General features: G+C 35.8%; 1 protein-coding gene across 7 annotated transcripts in view; it reads left to right on the top strand.

Moving 5' to 3' along the window:
* Positions 1 to 18263, top strand: part of LOC127870794 (uncharacterized) — an 87176-nt gene that overhangs the window by 52018 nt on the left and 16895 nt on the right. Inside the window, exon 1 of one of the 7 annotated variants that reach the window (XM_052413280.1) lies at positions 13527 to 14124. The exons of the other annotated variants lie outside the window; for them this stretch is intronic. Coding sequence (XP_052269240.1) covers positions 14079 to 14124 — 46 coding nt within the window. The 5' untranslated portion in view covers positions 13527 to 14078. Of the gene's footprint in view, positions 1 to 13526; positions 14125 to 18263 lie in introns of those variants that run through there. 7 annotated transcript variants of the gene reach the window in all.

Genomic DNA, 18263 nt, shown 5'->3' with positions numbered 1-18263 from the left:
TATTAGCCAATACTAGCAAAACGTCCTTCTCAAAATCACTTTATGGCATGAAGTTAACCATGAGATGAAAACTTATCGTTAAATACTGTGGTTTGACTGCAGACTCGGTACCTTTTCACAAAGAAGCCGTTTAAGTACTAGCATAACTGTCGAAGATTACTACCGCTTATATCAATCTTGTGTTTTAAATTGGTCTCTATTGTGGCAATATTTATGATAAGCATATGCTATTAATGATATTTCATAGGTTAAAATGTATGAACTGTATATTATCAACATCATGAGCATTTTATGAAATGATAATACAATTTGTAACATTGTAATTAATATGATTAAAATTCTTCCTATTTCTATTTATATAGATGCGAAGGAAATCGGTATCTACTCAATGCTTTTCGAAGTGTTTCACTATCTAAACAGTTCAAGTAGCTCTCCAAACTAAATTCTTTGTTAAAATATAGTGTGATATTTAAGCTGACTCTGCGAAAGATATTGACTGAAAGTGCGAATTCTCATCAGTGAGAGTAATTGTACATCAGATTTTTGAGATAACAACTGGCATCTGGTGGAAATAAGGAGCATGTCAGTTCTTATCGCCCATGTAAAATTATGTTGTATTAAACCTTTAACAGTTGGTTTTACCATTTTTTCTTGTGTTTTTCTAATGAAACGATTGTTTAAAGAATCTAATTCATATACAATAACGAGTATCGGCAATTTTAACTGTTTTACAGTATTTGCAGACATAACTTCAATTTGTCTAAGTATAGTATTTTAATTAACGTTATTTTCACTTTGTCTGGCATCCAATAGCATTTTATTTATTATTTATTGTTTATTCAAAATTCCCTCTTAGTTTTATGTTAGTTACACGCAACACACAATGGAGTCTTCTTGAATCGTAATTCATGCTTCTTGTATACGTGTGGAAAGTGTCTGAGTGCCACCACGTTTTACATTGTGTATTATAGATTATCTGAAACAGTAAACTCAACAAAAGTTGTAATGCAATATAAAGAAAAATTCAATTGAACGTTCTGTTCAAAGTTTATATGATTTACAAAGAGGCCATGATGTCTGCTATATTATTTGAGTTCGGACAGACGTGTGCTCATACAAAATTATTGCAAAAACAAGAGGAATAAAATTCGCTTTTACCAAATTGCCAATTACAGTACATTCTAGTTTGAAGTGCTTTATAATGTTCGCCTAGTGTAATTATTATTGTACAAACGAGTATACTCACATTTTTAATAGTTATGTTTTAGATATGGAGCAAGAAGTTAAATATAAGATATAATAAATTATATGTATGTATTTATCAATATGGGATTTAAATGTTAAGCTACTTTGATATATTGACTGACTTGCACAATCATAGTTTTGACAGAAGACACGTGCTTAAGTGTACATAGTTAAAAAATTGATGCTCAAGGAAAATAAATTGACTAAAATATAGAAAAATAGATATGTTCACAACCAAGATGTCTGCTTGTGTAGTATGTCACATAATAGAATAACACAAGTTGTAAAATACATACGGTATTTGGTCAGAAAATCGATGGAAATTGTAAAAAACAATTTGATGTAGGAGCCGTTTTATGGTTTTATGTCATATAATTCCTGAACAGTCACATTAATTCTAAAACAAACAGAGTCAACCACAGTGAAAAAAAGCATGCTTTTACATTGGAGAAAAATGAACTAAGTTTTGAGATACGTTAATCTATGAAAACGACAAAACATTTCGATACGCATTATAGTGGATTTATATCAAATACAGATTATGTTATCCACTCTCGTGCTAATCTTCTAAGTATTGATTCAATACTATTGGTATAAAACAAGTTCTTTCCAATTGTTTTACTTGATTTGAAATACATCTATGTGCACTGAGTTACGTCCGCTACCTATAAAAAATGTGTTCAGTAAATCATTCACTCTGTATTTAAACTTCAGAGGATTACAGTCTTAAGACAATTAATCATTAAGGCAATTATTTGTTTCAGGAATGTTAACACACACGCGCACGCACGCACGCCCACACGCTCGCACGCACGCACCGCACACGCACACCCACCCACACAAACACACACACACACATATGTTGCGTTGTTCGAAATGAAATAATCATATTATAGCATTATATACGAATGTGCACTAAGTATATTTGTAAGTAATTCAGATTTCGGGAACCATAAGTAAAACATGGATTTGCATTATCTTCGCGTTCGAAATAGGGAGGCGGAAAACTACAACGGGCGAGGCATGGTCAGGGGTGATAACCCCAAAAAAGGGTAAGGGTAAGGGTTAGGGTTAGGGATCGGGTTAAGGTTAGGGTTTGGTTTAGGCTAACCCAAACACTAACCCGACCCCTAACACTAACCCTAACCCTTACCCTAACCCTCTAACCCCCCCCCCCCCTTGCGCAATACCATAACATGCCTCGCCCGTTGTAGTTTTCCGCCTCCCTTCGAAATATGTAGAAACAGTGCTAAAGGTAGAAGTACAAGCAGCATGGTGGTAGTAATAGTTATAGTCATTTAAACATGTCTGTTAATGACAGATGGGAATAAAATGCAATCATAAATAAAAGCAATTTATATTCCTTTTATTGTAAACAAAATCAGCATGTATTCGTATTTTTTTTTAGAAATATTTTCAAAAACTACAGAAATTTGCTTACCTCTTAACTGCAGTCAGGTTTTCCATGTATTATGGTGACCATCAGTAGCAATATTGAGTTCCTAATGCACAATACGTTCAATAATAATAATAATATATGAGTGACCAGGACGCTATGGACGAATGATTGTGCCACAGTTACGTCTATCTTAAACATAGCACGTGTTATATATATATATATATATATATATATATATATATATATGCAGGTATGGCTTATTGGTTTAGAGGTTATTTACTTAAATCATTAACGGGCATGTTTATTTTATTTTAAGAAAATTAGTTAACGTTTATAAAAAATATGTAGACATCGTTAAATTAATTATTGGGTATATAATATATTGATGTGTTTTAAATTAATTGACAAATATGTTTTAATGTTTCTTCAGAACAAGACATTTGTCTTAATTAAATGAAATGGCATAAATTATATGTCATATAAATAAATGATATCGAAAGTATCCATCTATCCGCACCTGAAAGTTATGTTTTTGGTACGATAAAGTTTCCTTTAGTTCTGTTGGATATAACAGTTCCAATGAAACTGTTAACATGCATTATAATTAAAAAAATCGTTTGCTGAATAGGAATTGCGTTGAAAAACAAACTGATAATGTCCATATGTCCACCCAATTACAATTTAGACATTATACCTACCTGATCACAATCGGTGTTGATACAAGTATTATACCGTCATTATGATAAAATGTATTCAGCCTTGGCTTGCAGTTGCATTTAAGTTAGAAAATGCTTGATAATCTGGCAAAGTACATTGCCATTCGTAGTCCTTTCATTACCTAATTGCAGGGTTCAGAGTCGCTATCCACAAGACTTCACAGAGCAATCTAAAGATTAAAATTCATTTAATGTTTTCTGCCTAAATAAATAAAATGATCATCGTTATGGCTTATTAACTTGTTTAAAAAAGTGTAATGTAGACAAGAGACCCACACACGACCAAGCCTGAAGCTTAGGGAATGATTTTAATTTCAGGATTGGTCTATAGTTTTTACAAAGTAGCTAAGAAATCATTGTATTAACATACTTCACTTTTTGATACAATGCTATAATTATTTTATAATTTGAATGATATATTGTATGGGTATTTATGAAATAGTTGATAAACATTTAGGTCTCACTTCTATTAACGCTCAGTTTTGTTTTCTTATTGAATATTACAACTTGTCACTGTGACACTTTTCGCGTGCGCAGAAAAGTTCTTATTATAAAATCCATACGAATTACACATTGGCGCTTGGATATTTTTCTTATATTTTTTTTACAAAAATGTCATTGTTCTTCATAAATGTAAGCATGAAAAGAGGTATTTACAAGACATTCCGCCAAAATTCAACTTTATAGATTAAGATGAATCGGTAACATTTCACACATAATAATGGTATTTTATTTAAGTTGCATCCTCTTCAAAACGGATGTTTGATATGATAACATACAGTATTTCTAGACCAATTGCCTTTATTCGTAATGCATTTACAAACACGAGGATCAATACAAATGACAGTGTTACTTTTAACAAACAGGTAGAGCCTGAATATCATTGAACGTTCAACTGAGAAACTGTTACAAAGCTGAATTATACTCGAGCTCCCTGGTTTTTGGCTACTTTTGACGACATGATGATTCTTTGAAAATATCTTGATATGTTAGCTTGTACAAAACATTTCAAACAGACCACAAAGGCATAATTTAAACATACTTTTAGAATACCTCTAGATGAAAACGAAAGCCATGTCGTTTCAGACAATAAGATTTTGACATGTTATCCTTATATAAATCAACCTCAAACTAAGGACTCCCGGAGCAAGGCAAGTTTTTACCCCAGAGGCATTATTTGAAAAAAAAGTACATTACTTAAAGATATAACTGAATACCAAACATGAAACCTATGCGCTTTGCGTTGTCTGAAAACATGTATTAGGTTTTCTTTATATAAGTAAATGTAAAACTTCAACCCAAGGGGTAAGGACACGATTTGCTCCATATAAGATTGTTAACCACTGACGCGTCGTCAGTTTTGAAGCAAACGGCAAGATTTGAACCTTTATATGATGCCAAATACTAAACCCTCTGGACGTTGCGGTTTAACAGCTTTTGTTTAAATTATATACATATATAAAAGAAACAAATAACCAACAGGGATGGTTTTACAAATTTGGTAGAGGATCATAACGATGTTACATGCAAAATACCAAACCGATAGGGCATTGTCGTTTTTGAGAAGAAAGTTTTTCAAGTAATTTTGCTGTATGGTTCTATAAAAATCATTTGACACCGTATTTTTATAAGGGGCGTGATTTTAATTAAACTTTTTGAATGAGATGTAGCTAATATCCATGTGTTACTCACACACACACGCGTGCGCACACGCGCACACCCGCACACACACGCGCACACGCAGTGAACTGAAAAAAGTTTTATAATCAATAACTTGAGTTTAAATGAGATTATTGCATTACATTTTGTGTAACTATGAATGTTTTCACATTGTGAATTTAATTGAACTACATGCATTTGAAAAACATTTCAAACTTGGAAAATCCTTGTTTTGAGGCAAAGCGATGTTACTTGTTGTCGTTTAAACAATGGTTTAAATTCATATAGATCCCTTAAACTACCAGAGAAATTCACCTTCGCGCATTCATTCGCGGTTAAAATATCCGTTAAATGACAGAACATTAACATCACACTATTAAAGCGGAAGAAAAGCCCAGCGGGCTGTATTCGGAAGTAGACTATCTGCCTCTAAGGAATGTTGAAGTGAGTGTATTGTATTTTGTTTACCCAATTAACCGTTTGAATAAATAAGCTGGTTTGATAAGTTTCCTCAATCTTAAACATGAATGTAACTTGTTTATTCTCAGCGTAAATAAGTATTATTATTTTTTAGGGAGGATACAAATTTAAGAAACACAAATTACATTTGAACCGTTCAAAGATGCGTACATAGAGTTATTATAAATTAACGATACTTCCGTCACACTAGGCCACGTTCCCACTACGTCCTCAAAAATATGCCAGGACGCAGTGCAAACGTGTACAACGTAGCGAGGACGCAGTAGACACGGCTTTGCGCGTCGTACGGTCTTCATGGATGTGAAGGACGTGGGTGAACTTTGAACACGTTCAAAACTTACGTGGCGAGGACGTGGTCAAATCAGGACGTGGTAAGAACTTGGTAAGGTCGTAGTTATGACGTAGCTAAAACCTAGTAAGAACCTCATTGACGCAATACACTCGTAGTGCAGACGTGGACGAGTGTGTGACGTTCGCATCACGTTGTCTCTAGATTGTCACTACGTTCTTGCTACGTCCATCGGGTTCTCACTACGACCCGTCCACGCTAGTGTAGAGACAATGATACGTTCCTTATACGTTTCAAAAGACCGCATAAGGTTCTTAGTACGTTCTACCGGTGCTTATCACGTCTAAGGTACGTTTGCGCCAGGTTCTAGCCTCGACCATGCCACGTTCTGGTGGTCGAATATAAAACTGGATTCATTTTTCTTTCACTTCCATTTCAATATATAATGGACAACCAAGAACTCCTCCAGCATGTTGCTGTATTGACAGGACAACAGGCTCTTCTCGATGGACAGGTCGCACTATTGCTTGTGAGAAGGAGAAGGCGGGGAAGAAATAGAAGACAGTCCAGGTCTTGCTGGGTGCGGCCTTGGCTGTCAGCAGAAAGAAGGCTGCAATTCGGCCATTATGACCGACTTATGGCAAAATTAAGAATGGAAGATCAGCAGTCATTTCTCAATTTACTTAGGATGCCTCCTTAAATGTTTGATGAGCTTCTAAACCTAGTTGGTCCAAGATGTCAGAAGCCAGACACCCCCTGCAGGAAAGCGCCGGATCCAGGTCTGAAACCAGGTACGTTACGACACTTGGCATCTAGCGGCAATTACTCGCCCTAACAGTACGACTTTAGAAATGCTAGGAACACAATATCTGTGTTTATTCCTGAAGTGTGCCGGGCAATCGTTGACGAATATAAGGACGAAGTCATATCATGTCAAACATCACAAGTCGAATGGCGCACCATTGCGGAAGAGTTTCAGACAAAGTGGAATGTGCCACACGCCTGCGGAGCAATTGATGGCAAACATGTGGCTATCAGATGCCCAAATAACACTGGATCATTGTGCCACAATTACAAAGGCTTCTTTTCGGTGGTTCTTCTGGCTTTGGTGGACGCCGATTATAAGTTTGTATGGAGAAATATGTGTGGATACGGGTTCATGTCTGACGCTCAGATATACAACGAGTCCGAATTGAAGGAGTGTTTGGAAAATAGAACTATCGGATTCCTAGATCCAGACCCAATACCCAATCATGATCAGGTCATACCATTTTTTATCTTGGGTGATAACGCTTTCGGACTACGAACCCACCTGATGAAACCATACTCCCACCGAGGACTTTCGAAGCAATAGTTGATAACCAACTATAATTTCAACAGGGAGACATGTAGTAGAGAACGCCTTTGGTATACTGGCACAGAGATGGCAGATAGTATTGACCACAATGATGCAAGGACCTGACATAGTGAGAACTGTATTCGAGGCTTGCATATGTCTTCATAATCTGAGAAAACGGTATCCCGTTACGCAGAATGCCCAACTTGACGCGGAGGATGATCAACATAATGTAGTACCAGGCCTCTGGAGAGCCAATGCAAACATGATTGAAGCAATCAACGGACCTAACAGGGATACTGTAGCAGGAAAGTGGCAATCTGAAGTTGTACTTCAACAGTCCAGCAGGACAGGTGCCATGGTAAGAAGATATGGTAACAAAACAATATAGTTGGAAAAGCGCTTTCGACCTACTAAGACTGATAACTAAATGTGTTCCTGGTTTTACTTATGATTGTATTTGACATTATATGATGTGTATAATTATAATTTACGTTGTATTGGTAATTCGATTATCTTTTGTTACATTGGTTATGTAATTCAATTTGCATTAATATGTACGACTAAATTTATAAAATCCTACCTCTGTTTATTCATAGGTCATACTGCAGTTAATGTATAATAAAATAGGGTCGTTCCATGAGAAAAGCTGTAATGGTGATACCTACGTAAAATGCCATCTCGGGTCAGCCTGTTCCATTCGCACAGGCTAATCCGGAACACCACATTTCTCTTTCAGTGAATTTTCGTTGAGGATAAGCCTTCCTGAAACTGGAAATACGGAAAGTGGGATCATGGATTAGCCTATCCGGAATGCACAGGATGATCCGCGACGGCAGATTATGCAGATGTAATTTTAACAGTTTTTCTCATGAAGCCCTTTGTTACCTAAACGCAAACTGGGAACAATTTGATATCGTCCAAAACATCATTTATTTAATGACATGAAGCAAATCATAATCAGTCAGAAGAACAACATTTCCAAATATATTTCAAAATAAACACTTTACTTCTTTAAATATAGTCCAGCAACGGACAGTGGACCGTGAATGTCATTTAGCTTTGGTTATGTTCAACTGTTTCACGTGAAAATTCCACGTGAAACAGTTGCACATTATCAAAACTAAATGGCATTCACGGTCCACTGGCCGTTGTTTACAAACAAAATATGAAAACTAAAGAAATACATTAACAGTAGTTACTACAACTAAAACATCATTTGCTTTCTTCAGTAAACAGAGCAATAATATGAACTGTCATTTTATCATAACAAAGCGTCAGCACCAATGATATGGTACATCAAGGGTTATACAAATATATATAACACAGGTACAATGCAAAGGTCACTGTTGGTAGTCATCAGCACTAGGATCATTGTCATTAATAAAGTCACTTAAATGAAGCGAAGACGGAGTTGTCTGGGAATTTTCCCCCTGACAGTGTGTGATATGTGAAGCTGGTGCTGCCATTGGTTTATTCGAAACGCCATCCCATGTCATCATTGGTAGTGGAGGACTCCCAGGAACAGTACAGCCGGATTGTGCGGGTTGTAGTTGTGTTAATGTGCGGTGTTGCTGCTGCGGATACTGCTGAGGAAATGTCTGTGCTAACCAGTTGGCATCCTGAGTGTGCCATACAGAGATACCATATGTAGGCCGGGAAGGCCATTGGGAAGGTGGTGACATCCACGTGTTGACACACGCTTGAGAGGAATCCTGACGAGGCTGGAATGATTGTCTATACTGTGACAGTTCTTGCGGTTGCTGTCGCTTCAGCAGATCGTTCTCTCCAATGTATCTGTAAATTGTGATGCTAATTTCTTGTTGACAGCGTCTCTGAAGAATTACAGACCGAACCCAGTGTACGAATGCTTCCATCTCTCTGTCTGCGCTTGGCCTTATCCGATCCAATACTTGCTGCTGTAGGTTCAGCATCTGATTGCCACGCTCTTCAAGACTGACCAACAAAGCATCTTCTGTCATTGAAATTTGCTTCTGTTTTCGGGGCCTTGGTGTAGAGGATGCAACCGGCTGAACTGCCCGAGTGGTAGTTACGGGAGGTTTGAGAGACTGTTCTTGGTTTTAACCAACCATTTCAGCAACGTCATAGTCGGTACAGGTAGTTGATAACTTCTGCTTCAGCTGTAAACACAATATGAAAGGTTATAGCGACACAATAAAATGCATTTACTTTTATGTTCGATCTACAAGTTCATATCTGTAATAACGCAAACTATGAAAAGGGTGAAATAAAAGATGAAAAAAAAAGAAAAAAAGTATGATTGTGATATATGTGTACATTGTAAGTAGATGTACGGATGCCATAAACTATCGAATCTATATATTCATCTATCTGCAGTCAATGTTAAGCCAAAATAGTTTAGTTTTAATGTATTCTTAACTTCAACTTACACTGATAATGGGCCTCTTCCGTACCTCTATGATATAAGGATGCAGAAAAGCGAAGTGTCTTACAACCCACTCGTCTCTCTCTCTGTCAGTTCGGTATCTTCAGTGCCAGATTTTTTCTTCTTGAGTCTGCCGTATCTACTTCTGAGGCCAGTGTACCAGGTCTTAAGAACGGGAACGGACTTACCCATCTCAGTAGCTTTCTCTTTCCACATTAACTCTTTCTTAGCAGCTTCCTTGTAAGAAGTCAGCTTCTTATTATAAAGTATCGGGTGTGCCTCCAGCCACTCAATCATAGTCTATTCCTCTACTGGTGTTAGAGTGGACACTAGTTTTGCCTTCTTTGGTCGGGTACCGACAACGCTAGACACATCTGATTCGGCTCCGCTTTCTGTTGTTTCAATGGGCCCACTGTTACAGATAGGTTCTGGTTCAGGAACAACCCTCGAACCCATCACTCGCTGGTGATGGAGTTCTCGGTTTTGCTTTCGTATCTGCTTTGCAGCCCCCCTTCCTTCTCGGCATATTTTCTGATATAAAATACTTTACTTTTGCTCAGAAGAAAGTCGCAGATTGAATCGCAGTATTTATATGCAGACATAGAACGCGGTGAGAACGTGATGAGCGTGAGGTAAGAACGCAGTGCTATCTTGGAGGTCGTAGGAGCAACCTAGTACGAGCGTAGTTAAAGCATAGCAAGAACGTGTTGGACGTGGTACCCGCCTGAATACACGCGCAATAAGAACATAGTGGGAACGTGTTGGACGCAGTAAGAACTTAGCGCAAACGTGGTATGTGCGTAGCCGGAACTTGAGAAATGCATTTTTTACAATTTTGTAAAAATTGGTCAAGTGTAACGGGGCATTAAAGACAATATTTTATATTATACAATAATTACACTTACATATGCATTCCATTAATGTGTATGCACGTTTTGCATTTTACAATATCATACGTCGGTTAGAAGTAAAAGCACAACATGATTTAGTTTAAAACGTTCAAAATCAATTAGAACGGATATTTACAAAAACTATCAGTTCTTATTACAAAGCGTCCATTAGCTCAACACAGCCATGATATTAAAATTGTTTACGCGTTAAACATATAAGTATATTATAAGTAAACCAAGTTGAACATTAATTTCATCTTTCTAGTCTTTTGGCAATATCAGACACGTGCGAATGTATAGAGAAACCGATGCAGGTCGGGCTACAAAGACCTCGTGAAGAGGCAAGTAGAACCTGAAAATAAACTCTGATATACACACACATAGAGAAACTGATAACACGAATGTACTTTTACTGTCACGTGATAGAAAAAGCAAAGAATAACATGTGGATTCAGGCATATTAAATGATATTTACTAGCCGGATGATGATTTTATGATCGAAAAACAGAACTAATTATGCAAATAATCCGACTTATATGCTGATTGATGCATACCTCTATGTGTTTTAACCAGCTTTGAATACGGTTGATTTAAGTTAATGTATAAAGTATTGTTTATTTGTTCGGTATCATAAAAGAAATCTTAACTTCCTTTAGGTTGTCAATTGGTTTTGCAAACCCTCAACAAACACTGCTTGTAGAACACCACCACCACAACCGGCCACCACTTTGACTTTTGAAGCAAGTAGGTAATAGTACAGATGTTTCTTTCACATTTGGGAATAGTATACAGTTATTTCATGGATGCGCGGTGAACAGTCAAAACTGTTGTCCCAAGGATCAGCCTCGGACAACAGTTCCAAAGTCATCCCTGATACCGAGGGATAACAGTTTTGACTGTTCCTCAAGCATCCATGAAATAACTGTTTTATTACCTGATCAAATTTCAAACATAAGTACCGGTACATATAATACTTCGGACATTGCCGTTCACAATCGTGCTACATCGGCTATCTCTGCACTCATCCGTAAGACAATCAGGAATCCTCTGACAATTCCGCCATAACGGCGATCGTCTCGCGGGTGTATTTGGTTGAAGGATGTCTAACGCCTCTAGGCGGAAGATATTACACCGAAAATATAGTTCGGGTTACACACCACTAAATTTGCACTAAATTCAACGATAATATAGATATATAAGGACCAATATCTCTGAGAAGTAATATAATAGAATATTTATTTATGTTATTGTTTAACATTAGCTGTCATTTCATACAAAATATTCAAATGTTAATAAAATGTAAAGAAAGCCAATAAGTTGTTTCTTGAAGTGAAAACAACAACATTATTCAAACTTAAAGGAACCAGTATTTCTTAAATTATATTAATTGCAAGATTGCTGATGTTTGGCAGGGCGACAAACTTTGAGATTTAATCCATATGTTTAGGTTCTATACCATAAACAATCGTACAACACTGTACAGTGGTAAAGAGAAAACTCTTCGGTGTAGTATAAGAAATAGTAAACTCCACTTTGGTCTCAATGGCATAATAGTGACCAGCCAGGCAGTCACAAACTGTATATGGACCGTAGCCATGTGGCCCTCAGAGGCGTTTACTATTACCAGTATTGAGACACCTGAACGGTTTCATGGGATGGAATGTTAATATTTACTTTAGTGTATCCCAAAATTAACCTATAACTGTGAAAAATAATTCAAAATAATGTTTGTTTCTATATACATCAGCGCTCCCATATAGTCAGTGGTTTATTTTATAGTTTATATAAGCAATCCTTGTAATGTCACAAAATCTAACTATAACATAAGAACTCTCCAAATTATTTTTGTCATTAAATGCTATATTGATAAATGAAAACATTGGATCTAAAAAGCTGCAAAAAAAAACAAGAATAAAATTTTAAAAAAAAGTAACCCTCAAATGGGCTCGAACCATTGATCCGTGGAGTAAAGTCTACCGCTTAGACCACTCGGCCATCCATGCTCATACAATGAGTGATGTATTTTATACTTTATCAAGTTTATGTAAGCAATCCTCGTAGTGTCACAAAATATAACGAAACAGTCGATATAAAATTAACTCAATGTCAATATTGGCATCTTAAAATTTTAACAAGATTGTAAGTATGTTGTGGGAATTCACAGATCTACATTCATTACTAAAAGAATGTAATCTTGAAACAGACGAGCTACACAAAACAAATTTTAATTTTTCCTCTGTAAGTGGGGTTTGAACCGTGGGGGCCGCCATCTTGTTTTCAAAAGTAGTTCCAAATCCAATATGACGGCCGCCTTCGTACATTAGGGAGACGGCGTGGTGTAGCCCACTGTCCGAAGCGTATTGATCCGTAAGATAGATTTAAGCAATAAATCGTCTGCTGATCCAGAATGTGCCGTTCAGACACCGAATTGTAACGGAAAATACCGAATGATGATAGCGTAATTTCTAAAAATAGAAATTGGAAACACAGGGGTAACTGCATGAGCGGGCAACAGTTCAATTTATTGACCGGTCAACAGTTCGAAATATTCACCGGTAACAGTTTAAAACATTGCAACATTACTTTGTCGACGAGGAAATAGCAAAAAATAATTATTTATCATTTATATGAGGCATCAGGTAAAAATATTAAATAATTCTCCCTCAGTATCGATGTCAATATTCTGACACAACGGCCCCGGGTTGACAGGCTAAGTTGCTGCTAGCGGTGATCCAACGACCCCGTGGCGACAGGCTTAGTTGCTGCTAGCGGTAACGCTTTAGTGTACAGGTTTGAATAACGAGTGCGAATCAAAAATGTCCGCTATTCTATAAAAAAAAATAATTAGAAAAACCCACTTCGGCTCCAATAACATAATAGTGACCAGTCAGGCGGCTATAAAATCTATATGGAGCGATAGTTATATAGCCTATACGATTATGACGGTACAACAATTCCCCCTAAAACTACTTACGCAATCTCTTGCACGACGCTGAGAGCAAAGAACAACAACTCTGCGTGGAGAATGCTATTTACGATGATCTTTTCACTCTAGGAAACTGGCGTGTGCATAAGTGTGTTTATTAACACATTGTATATAATGACATAGACAATTAAACTACCGCTGATCGCTTAATAGCATATCAATTGCAACCGCCCCAGTTCAATGCTTAAGAATAATAAATACTTAACGTGACCGATAAAGCGAGTTGTGCAATGTTAAACGATGACTAATGGGAAACCACATTGATTACGAGCCGATATGTGCTATGTTGGCGTTGATTTAATAGCTGAATGAAGCAACCAATGCTTGTCGAACCTTTTCAGTTGCACATATATGTAGTGTTTTCACCACCACATGGGATAAAGGTGCAGTGAATATGGAATATTAAGATAAATACCCTGTTACGTAGTGATCGCTATGCCTGAATAGATTTTTTTAAACCCGCAATCGCTGGTATGTTAGCATAACGTTTCAAAACATCAGTATCGTTCATATATTTGAGTGCATGTGTGTACTGGATACGCTTCTTGCGGCTGTGATAGAATGTAACCTCGCAGCATCTGTTATGTTTACACAACTTGCAACAGTATCGAAACTTGCTTAATAGAGTTGTTGTGGAAAGCCTTACATGAGCTGTATGTTAAACGTTCGACATGGGATGTGTGGAAAGTCAGGAGAAGAAACAACACAGGTTTAAACGTACGCATCCTTTTTCCAATAATATGCAGTAAGCACGTATTTCTAAAAAGTGCATATATCGATATTCAGACTCGTTCTGTAAGTAAATGTTTACGATACTGAAACATATATTTCTGTTGAAATTCATTTACATTTACTATTGTTCATATGTATTTATGTTTAACAAAAAAAAATATACCTTAAAGGGACCGTCAACCACGAATGACGAAAAAATAAAAGTTCTAAAATACCGTATTTTCTTTTACAATTATTAGTTGATATTGAAAAAAATATCACGACTGGTATATTACAATTTACATTACTTGAAAAAAAATCATATTTTCAGTATATTCGGTAATACAATTATGCGATGTGAAATCGAAAGTACATCGCGAAAATAGATGACATAACGATATACACACTATCAATAACGCAAGTAGATTGATCATTTTATATATAAAATAAATACATATAGGATCTGGCATGAGTTGTGATATCATGCAATATTTTATTAAACGAGTTCAGGAATTTTGTTAGTAAGCGAGCCTTTGGCGAGCTTACTAACAAATTTCCTGGACGAGTTTAATAAAATATGGTATGAAATGACAACGAGTGTCAGATCTTTTTTATCACATGCTTTTAAAAGAGCAAATTAAATAAATATTTACGTAAACATAATCCGGGGGGGGGGGGGTAATCACGTGATAGTCAATATGGCGACGTCCACGCCGAGACAGTTATTTTTTGCCGTTTTATACCTTTAATTACTCTTATTAAATTTGTAAACGACGCTCACTTTCCAGCCATATCAGTAAAAAAAGTGATAAGCGTTTATTTCGTATTTAAATTCACTTTATATCTCGACTTTACTCCCCGCAAATTTTCTTAGTGGAGCCCTAATTAGGTAATCCCGCTAAGAAATTTCGCACCGAGTAAAGTCGTGATATAGAGCAAATATTACTATGAAATAAACGCCTGTAACTATGTTGCTAATATGGCTGGAAAGTGGGCGGAATTTAAAAAATAATACAAGTAATAAAGGGTATAAAACGGCGAAAAATACCGGCCTCGGCATGGACGTCGCCATCTTGATAATCACGTGATTACCCCCTCTGATAATGATAAATCTCGAATGTTGTTTACATTTCGTGACGTCATTTGACGTTGCAACGTCATTTGAGCAAAATAACAAAATGCGATTGGTCAATCGAACGAAAATAAGTCAATGAAAACGCTTAAAAAGTATATTACACATGTGTAAGATAAAAATATTTGTAATGGTTATATAACATGGGAAACAGGGTATGGCATGTGATAAAATTCATTACGCATGCACAATTTGCATTTCTGGGTTTACCACGTTACGATGATGATCAATCTACTTGCGTTATTTATAGTTAACTGGTAGTTACCTGGTACCTGTACCCAGTAAAATTTATTACCGAATATACTGAAAATATGAAAACTTAACAACTTGTTTTCAAGTAATGTATTGTACCAGTCGTGATATTTTAATCAATAAAAACTAATAATTAAAAAAACACACGGTATTTTAGAACTTTTCTTTTTTCGTCGTTAGTGGTTGACGGTCCCTTTAATAGTTCTTAATGTACAAATGTATGTTAAATAATGGAGTCAGGACGCGTATTGTTCTCTTACCAACACTAGCAATATTTGATATCCGACATTTATTAACTATATTTTGATGTGCAGGTATATAAGCTTCTGGACAATGAGTATTACTATACTATGCTTGTATTCGGTTTAGCAAACGGTGAATAGTAACAGTAAAAATTCTACATATGATTTACTATTTTACTGTGCAATGTCGTCTTTTTAACTCATAACTAAACGTATTTTTATTTTAGCCGTCATAAAATCTTATGCATATTATTCATTTTTACGCATATGCTTGTGAAAATGAAAATTGGTAGAAAATGAGTTGTTACCATTGCTATATTTATATATTCCGTACCGTTGCAAACATTTCAATGATCATGTGTTTGTTTTAAATTCAGTATGCGTTAAGATTGATGCATTCAAAAAAATCTAACAGTTGATTTTTAAACAATAATCTTCCACAATATTGACGTGTATCACTTTATTTGTAGACATTCGTCAAAAACTACCGTGATTTACTTGTAAAGACCTGTATGCACAGTCGGAACATTGGAATCGCACTGCTTTATAGATCATATTATATCGTATAAAAACGATTAAAAAACACATGTGAGACAATTAAAACAAAACGCAAGTACTCCAGATAAGGTATTTGATTTTTTAACAAACAAGCGATAAAGTCTATACAACAATAACACCCAAACAGGAATCATACCGTTATAACAATTTTATTTTGGTCTTTATCAAAATAATAGTTATCTTATTGATTATTTGTCGTTTCTTAAGTTATTTGTGTGTGAGACACTCGTCGAGACAGGCGATATTTTAAAACAATGTTATGAAAAATTGTATATATGGTGAACAATGTGCTATGTTGGTAATTCGATTCAAATGTTGATAAAACTTAGCAAAGTAAGATTTATTTTCGAAAAGTATGTATTTCGCAATTCATGCCTGTGTACCTATTGGGTTGCGATAACAATCCCTTTAACATATTCTGGTTGTTTGGTATTTAATCAGTAAGCCATACGTGATATAATATGTTGTTTAAGCTCAACTTGTCCACTTTATTGATAAGAACATTAATTCACGAAGCATGAGGTAAGATTTATCTGAGATTTGTCATCGCGTATGAATAATAATTGTATGCGTTTCTTAACAAAACTCAGCATTTCACCCATGAAACCGGAAGTGTGTATTCGTTTTATAAATTATTATATATGTTTTCATTGTCAAACAAGATCAGAGAAAGCATATTATAAATGAATGCATTTTTATCATGTTTGTATATTTAAATGGTCACATAAAATTTAATCCACATATTTTCAAAAGAAAGTATACACAATCCTGCAATACAATTTTGAATTTTAAACCACCGCGCCAGCATGAACACAATAGCAGAGGCGTGATCAGTTTACAATTTCGTATTATCCAAAATAACAAAGTATGCTGTTTCTTGCCAAATCGCCTGATTTTATAAATAACAGACTATGGTTATTGATAAACAAGCATTGCGTGTGTAAACTAATCAGACCGTTTTGTGGACTTAGCCCGTTGGTGTTGTTTGTTGCATGAAAACATGTTTGCTCGCAATAACGAAGATTATAATAAAGAACTTCATCACTTTTGAGTGTTTTTTATTTTAATAGCGTTTTATTTCGTATGCCATATACATTTTAAAGGGACATTTCCACAGATTTTGGCAGATATTGAAGTTTGTCATTAGTTAAATGATTTTTATTGATTAATGTAAACATTGTATTTAAAAAGCTTCAGTAAAAAACAAGAATAAAAAGTAACCCTCCACTGGGCTCGAACCACTGACCCCTTGAATAAAAGTCTGACGCTAAGACCACTCGGCCACCGGTGGTCATACAATGTGTAATGTATTTTATACTTTATATAAACAATCCTCGTTGTGTCACAAAATATAACGACAAAAACAGAACTCTCCAAATAAATCGTTTCGCGTTGCAACGCTTTATAATTTTCAGGTTTTAAAATCATCAAAAGATGTTAATAATGAATATTTTAGAGCATGGTAAATTTTCAGTATTACTGTTTCCTCACAAATATCATAACTACAATGACAATTATCGAGTCTGAATCATTTTTTCTAATTTTGTTTATTTACCGAAACGTGAAAATGTATCTTAAAGGATTAAATGCATTAGTTTAACCCAATCAGTGAGGCGATCAGATAAATCAGTATTTTGACATTTATGGTGTGTTTTTAGTTGGTCGCGTAAGCGGCCAGCTAAATTTACAGAGCATATTTTGCAAATCAGTATGTGCTTAGAAGCCTTAAGTACGGTAAGAACCACAACTCACCCTGCAAGGGACGATTACCGCTGCCTGTCTGCTGCAGACGACACATGATTCTGCTCTAGCAGTGAGTGTATATACCCTCTAGCAGTGAGTTTATATACCAGCTTGTAAGTCGACATTGGCAAGTCTAGTGTTTATCATTGAAATCTGTACATATTGGCTGCTTTCAGGGAAAACGGGGCTTAATGCATGTCAAATAAGATTAGCCTATG

The sequence above is a fragment of the Dreissena polymorpha genome, chromosome 3, assembly GCF_020536995.1.
Source record: "Dreissena polymorpha isolate Duluth1 chromosome 3, UMN_Dpol_1.0, whole genome shotgun sequence".
NCBI classification, from domain to species: domain Eukaryota; kingdom Metazoa; phylum Mollusca; class Bivalvia; order Myida; family Dreissenidae; genus Dreissena; species Dreissena polymorpha.
Note: the sequence above shows the minus strand (reverse complement) of the source record. Positions and strands in the feature narration are given on the sequence as shown.